The 7571-nt window shown below is 29.2% G+C and overlaps 1 protein-coding gene across 1 annotated transcript; it reads left to right on the top strand.

The window, feature by feature from the left end:
* The first annotated feature begins 2505 nt into the window (after positions 1-2505).
* Positions 2506-5108, top strand: LOC130826010 (peroxidase P7-like). Its single transcript, XM_057691485.1, has 3 exons — positions 2506-2806; positions 2921-3112; positions 4239-5108. Exons 1-3 carry the CDS (start codon positions 2507-2509, stop codon positions 4791-4793), a joined length of 1047 nt encoding a protein of 348 aa, XP_057547468.1. The 5' UTR covers position 2506; the 3' UTR covers positions 4794-5108.
* Positions 5109-7571: the final 2463 nt, after the last annotated feature.

Genomic DNA, 7571 nt, shown 5'->3' with positions numbered 1-7571 from the left:
CAACCATCGTTTTCAGCTGATCAAACAAGTCAACTAAAAAAGTCAACAATCAACAACTTTCAATCAATCAAAAAACCAAAAAAATGTTTGGTAAATGGTTTTTAAGCCAATATAAAAAAGCTACTCCAGCTAGCTTTGTTGTTGGCTTTTGATTGTTGAACTATTTTTTCTCTAATAAACAACTAATAACCAATATCTACATTTACAAACATCTCCATAAATAGCTGCATTTTTTAGCTAGCTTAAAAACCAATAAAAAGAATTAAAAATTTCAGCTGGTCAAACGAACTAATTAAAAAAACCAACAGCGAACAACCAATTGCAAACACTCCCTTATCTCCCTTAGAATACCCTGGTAGAGGTTAAAGTGTTTTACGTGGTATACATATTTAATACTTTAGTTATAACAAAAAAGACTTTGATATCAATTTATTTATTTATATACTTATTTTTTAAAATTGGGAAAAGTTTTTTAGAAACAAGACATTGAAACTTAGGTACCCAAAACTGCCAGCATAAAAAACTCCGCGAGGGAAAAAACCTTTAAAAGAGGGGACCAAAAGACAAGCAACTCAAAGAAAAAACATAGGAGTAGACTATGCATACAACACCAAATATATCTAGCACCTTACACACCAAGATACTAACTTTGATATCAATTTATGACAGGGGTAAAAGAATTAATAATATTATATAAATAATTAATATGTTATAACGAACAAGGTAGAAGATGATGACAGAAATGAAGATTAGGATAACGTAAATTGGACAACGATCAAAACAAACAAATAAAAAGTATGATAAGAACTACATTGACTTTGATTCCTTTGGATACAAAGGTTGCTTAATATTTCTTTCGAATACTAAATTGAAGTCTATTTTCATCCTTCTTTTTTTATTAATCATATTTAATATTAATTTATCATTCTTAATTAACTATATATGTTTTCTTCTTTTTAATAAATCTTTTAACAATTGTTTATATATATATATGTGTGTGTGTGTATATATATATATATGTATATATATATATATATATATATATATATATATATATATATGTATACATATTATATATATATGTATATATATATATATGTATATATATACATATATATATATATACATATATATATATACATATATATATATATATATATATATATATATATATATATATATATATATATATATATATATATATATATATATATATATATATATATATATATATATATATATATATATATATGCAGAAATCAAAACCCTATGGTCCAAATTAGTTTACGTTGTTTAGAAATCGAAAACAAATGGAACCAAAACCAAAATCGATTGAACCTAGATTGTTGTATAAATTATTTTCGATTAATCCTCTACAATAAAACTATATTTATTTTTGAGTATCAGAGCTGTCTTGAAAAATATGAGGGCACAGTGCTAAACTTTTATTTTGCGTCTTTTTTATAGTAAATATTATTTTTTTTATTTAATAAATTTAATATACTTCTTTTTTTATTAACTTTTCCTATGCGATCCATGACCTCGCACGTCCTCAAAGACTGTTCTGTTGAGTTGGTGTATATCATTTGGCAATTGGCATCAAAACTTATACTAGCTTCCCATTTGGTGGTCATAACTCATAAATACGCCAACTTTTTAAAGTTAATCTATTAATAGCGTGACACTTTAGTAGAGCAATACAATATCCTGGCTCCTTCCTTTGACAGTACATCATTTCACGGGTAGTTCGTTGAGCAGCAATTCCATGTAATGAGACATCTTTTTTCCACATTCAATTGGACAAACAAAAGGAAACCATTGTTTCTATTATTATCGTCTTGACAGATTACATTTATACGCGTCTATGCAATTTGTCTCTAGCTACTGTATCTTATTACAAAGTTACTGCAAATTTCATATACATATACATATACGGCTCCACACGTATAATTAATAACGATCATTTGCTGTATTTTCGTACTTTATACTTTTGTTAAAGTAATTTACTCTTATACATATAATTACTTTTATTTAAAAGAATACGTATAATTACTTTTATTTATAGTTGTTCAGTCTATATTCCAGCTCCTTTAGCCAACTCTATTATTGTTCAAGGGTAAAGTCACTTAGTTGGAATCATAAACTACGGGTCAAAATAGACGATACATTAACAAAATAATTATGGTCTAATAATTGACACACAAGAAAATAATTAAATTGCGTTAAAGTGATTTGAATTGAAATTAATTCACCAAAATGAGTCTCGAGTTTGTTCATTCAATTAGTACAAAATTTCTCCTTACGATATATTAGTACAAAATGTAAATTACAATAAATAGGTGTATATTCAAATTATCAGGTCGGTTTAATTCATTCAATTACAAGATTGGGTAAATATCTAGTCATTAAGTTTATTTTGAACACTAAATAAGAAGGAAATACCGGACAAACTAGAATAATCCTATATTGGTGTATTTAGAAAAGCCCATTCCACAAGTTGTGCTATATGTGTATTTATAGACATCCATTCAACTATTATCCCACTATTTCAATGTTGCAAGACAGAATAACAAAAGATATGAGCAGCTCTTCAGCATCAAGATACTTGGCTAAGATTTATGTTTTCTGGCTAATACTCACTTCTTGTAACAACAGTATCAATGCGCAGCTTACGCCCACTTTCTACGCTAAAACTTGCCCAAATTTGCAAAATATTGTACGTGGAACAATGTCTAAAGCCGTTGCTAAGGAACCGCGAATGGGTGCTTCAATTCTTCGCTTGTTTTTCCATGATTGCTTTGTAAATGTGAGTATCGTCTGGATTTTAATTTTGTATGTAATTCGTATATATATACTTACATGAGAAGTATTGTGTTAAATTTATTGAAGTATTTTTTTTTTTAATTTATTGTATGAATAGGGATGTGATGCATCGATACTGCTAAATGACACACCTAGTTTCAAAGGCGAAAAAACTGCCTTTGCAAATCAAAATTCGTTGAGGGGTTTTAAATTGATTGACACAATTAAAAGGAATGTGGAAGGTGTTTGCAAGGGAAAGGTGTCTTGTGCTGATATTCTTGCACTTGCTGCACGGGATTCGGTCTCCTTGGTAACTTCTACTTTTAATTCTTATAATTATTTGTTTTTTTAGGGATTGTTTTGTGGTAAATCAATCACTACAATCATGCTATCGCAAACATTGATTCTTTAATATAATATTAATCTGTATTAATAATGCTAAAGTCATAATTTGAAATCACTACAACATAATTTTTTTTAATGGGATATATTTAATGACATTTAATTTAAATGTCGCTATTTTAAATTGCTAATAGTATATATATAGAGGATTTTATGACATTTATTAGGTCTTTTAGCAGCATATTAAAAAATCACACAAAAGCTTTTTGCGGCATAAGATCTAGTGACATTTCTCACAAATGCCACAATAGACTATAGTATCAATTACTTATGCCACTAAAGACCAAATAAAGTGTCACTAAATCACTTTATGGTGAAACATTAAATAAAAACCAATAATTATTACATTTAAAATACAAATTAGTGGCATTTTTTTAATGCCATCAAATCCAATGTCACAAAAATTTAAATTTATTAAATTTGTTGTAGTGAATGATTAAGGTCTGCTACATAACTAATAAATCAATTCTAATGGTCGTTATTAAAAATTCTTTATTTACATTATTTTCTATCATCAACCTGTAAATCTAAATATATAAAAATAGTAATAACTTATTATAAACTTTTATTTAGATCACACAAATTTCTTTTTTTTTTAATTCAAAGCAATGGTCAATAACATTAAAAATACTAAAATCTTATGACCTTGTATATTATATATTTACCTAAATTTATTATGATTATTTACTTTAAAAAGCCAACTATTATAAAATTAGTTTTTTTTTTTAATCTATTATTCAATTAGATGATCATTTCAAACATAATATCTCTTGTGTTTAGGAGTAAGTAATTCATTTTAAATTCTAAATTTTAATTATGAAATTATAAATCAAGAATTTGAGAATGACAAGTTTTGAAAAGTCATTTTTAAATTCTCAAATTGAACTACTTTTAACAATGTGAAATTGGCTGAAATTCAAATACAATTTTTTATTTGTCAATACTAAATTTGAGTCAATTATAATTTTCAAATGAAATCATTATTTCTAAACGTAGTATTTAATATTTTTTGTTTTCTATTTCTATAAAAACAGTTGGGAGGTCCCACATGGACGGTACCACTAGGAAGAAAAGACGCAAGAATAGCAAGCTTAAGTGCAGCAAATGCCAACCTCCCACCACCAACAGCCAACCTCACCACCCTCATCTCACTCTTTGCCACTAAAAACCTAACCGCCCGAGACATGACCGCCCTAAGCGGGGCCCACACAATCGGCATGGCACGTTGCACGACGTTTCGGTTCCGTATCTACAATGAGCCTAACAATATCAATGCCAATTTTGCCACAACCAAGATGTCAAATTGTCCATCCTTAGGTGGGGACAACAACTTAGCCCCTCTTGATATGAGCACCCCTAATCACTTTGATAATGGCTATTTCAAGAACCTTATGAGTAAGCAAGGCCTCCTTCATTCTGACCAAGTGTTATTCAATGGTGGGTCCCAAGATCCTTGGGTTAGGCTTTATGGGAGGAGTAACTATGTCTTTGCCAAAGACTTTGTGAATGCTATGCTCAAAATGGGAAATATTAGCCCACTTTTTGGGTCTTTGGGTGAGATTAGGAGACATTGTAGGTTTGTTAATTAATTAATAGATTTAAGTCAATTATGTTCTCCGTTGCTTTGAATTTGCTACTATATTTATATACAAAGCAATTATATATGCATTAGCAAATTTAAATGGACGGAGAAGTATTCACATATAGCTCATGCGATGATATTGTGCATAATAACTTTGATTCACTTTTTTATTTATTTTTTTAAAATTTATGGAGAGGATATGTTTTATATCATTTTGGTTTTTAGAATGGACGATACTTTCTGTTGGAAGGTTAATTGTTCATTATTTGTTTACTTTTATGTACGCGACCTTATTGATTATATGAATAAATGTAAATGATTTTTTTGTTGATTGATTAAATGAATTTGTCTCATTTATGGATATGTTTAGTGGCAAAACCCTTTCTATTTATGCATTTTCAACTAAAATAATAATCATAGAAAAGTTAGTTTAAATGCATAGATAGTAGAGGCGGAGCAAAAATTGATAAATTCTTTAAAATTCCTATACTCTTGTATCTTAATGGATCATTTGGCCAAGTCTATATACTCTTGTAAATATTTGACTTCACGAATGAGAATGAGCACGGCTAATAATTCAATCTTCTTATTAGATATTAGGTAATGGTAAAAGTTAGCGAAAAGGTCCTGATACTGATGAAACCTTCAGTCTTGTTGTCAAACCAGCTATTATACGTTTTGTCTTAAGTATTGCCTTATCCATATCTTGATCTATTTATCAGTTAAATGTTAAAATTGCATCTTACGCAGAAATTTGAATGAAACAGTCTATATGCATTAGGTAATGGATTTTCAAAATCCAGATAAATCAAATTATATTTGTTTGCTAAGGAAACTACTTTACGGTTTGAAATAAGCACCTCAAGCTCGGTACCAACATTTTTAATTTTTGCGGTACTATTGAGAATTTATCAGATAATTTCATTTTCCTTTACAATATTGCTTATCTACTTTATGTCGATGTCATTATTCTTAGCTAAATTCTAAATTTTCCATGAAAGATTTAGGGCTACTCATATTTTTAGGGATTGTTAATACTAATCATTCTTTTCTTTTTTCTTTCTCAAAAGAAAAATGCAACTGAGATTTTAGAGCGATCAGGCATGACTAGCTATTAATTCCTCTTCTACACCAATGGTCATATGTAGGTGCTCTATACTAGAACTCAACTTACATTTAATTCCTAGTGGAAAAAAGCTTATATGCTGCGGTTTAATTCCCGTTATATGCTGCGAGTTTGACTCGCAGCACTTGTGATAGCAGCATATGACACAATATTATATGCTGCGGTTCTCCTATAACCGCAGCATATAACTAGGGATGGCAATGGGTATTGGACCCGACCCAGATCCGTATCACGGATCTGGGTCCTAAAAAATTGGAACCGACGGATTCGGATCGGATCCGTTTAAATTTCACGAGTCCAGTTCCGGATCTGAGAAAAATACCCAGACCCGCGGATCTGGAGTACCTGCTTTTTTTTTTCTTTTTTTTTTTATATATTAATTATATATTAAAAATACCTCAAACCCTCAGTTCCCTTCCCTTCCCTCACTGCCTCACCCTCACGCATTTCCCAGACCAGTTGACCCCAGTTCTCTCTTCTGTACTAGCTTCATGATTTCTACATTTGTACATTTGGAAGATTTTAATCTGGTATGGTGTCCATATTGGTTCTTCTCTGACTATTTTCTAAGGATTATTTGGGTGCTTATTTGAGTGATTTGTATATCCAGCTATGCAAGGATTGAGGAAAATTTGAGGATTTCAAAAATTATTTTGAGGCATTTTTTATTAACATTAAACTGTATTATATAAGATTAATGGCGGTCTTCCTCATTCCACTTTTGCATCTCATCATTTTACTTGGATTTCGTTAAACCTTTTAGCCATTGTCTTCCTTCATAATAAAATAGACATATAGTTTTGTAGCCTTACCTATTAGAATAAAGAAAAGGACAGATCTTGATCACCTTGTTTGGGGTACAAAGTAACTATTGATTTTGATTTTTCTTAGAGTAGAAATTGGTGGTGATTTTGTAAATTTATTTAATGAATTCTTCCCTTTGCGAACATTTTTTTTCCGACATATTATGGATTGTCTAATGTCCATATTTTTTTTTGGGTGATTGATTATGAAATTATATATATTATTAACATTAGTCTAAAAATATCGTTTTATTGCAATTTCAACACATTCAAAAATACAAAAAAAAAAAAAAAAAAGCAAACACAAGTCAGACCCGTTTTGGACCCGGATCCGCAGTATCCGCGGATCCGGATCTAGGTCTTGCAAAACTAGACCCGCGGATCCGGATCTGGATCCTGTTCCTGAAAACGGATCTGGATCCGGGTCCAACTGGACCCGGTCCAGATCCGACCCGTTGCCATCCCTACATATAACCGCAGCATATAGTCCAAATAGATATTTTTTTGTTTTTTACATTTTATATTAATTCGCAACTAAATATTAATAACTATATACATAATAATTATTACACTAATAATCATTTAATATTTCCCCAATCATCACCAATCATCATCCAAATTAATCAGCACTTAAATATATATACATAACTCAAAATTAACATATAATAATATATATTTTACAATAATTGTAATTTACACCAATGCGAAAATATACACATTTACAATCTAACAATCTTCTATATATATATATATATATATATATATATATATATATATATATATATATATATATATATATATATATATATATATATATATATATATATATATATATATATATATATATATATATATA

The sequence above is a fragment of the Amaranthus tricolor genome, chromosome 1 (genome assembly GCF_026212465.1).
Source record: "Amaranthus tricolor cultivar Red isolate AtriRed21 chromosome 1, ASM2621246v1, whole genome shotgun sequence".
NCBI lineage: Eukaryota > Viridiplantae > Streptophyta > Magnoliopsida > Caryophyllales > Amaranthaceae > Amaranthus > Amaranthus tricolor.
Note: the sequence above shows the minus strand (reverse complement) of the source record. Positions and strands in the feature narration are given on the sequence as shown.

Coding starts and splice junctions, on each gene's coding strand:
- LOC130826010 (XM_057691485.1), top strand. CDS start 2,507: ATGTGTATTTATAGACATCCATTCAACTATTATCCCACTATTTCAATG. Junction 2,807..2,920: donor TCCATGATTGCTTTGTAAAT/GTGAGTATCGTC, acceptor TTGTATGAATAG/GGATGTGATGCATCGATACT. Junction 3,113..4,238: donor CACGGGATTCGGTCTCCTTG/GTAACTTCTACT, acceptor CTATAAAAACAG/TTGGGAGGTCCCACATGGAC.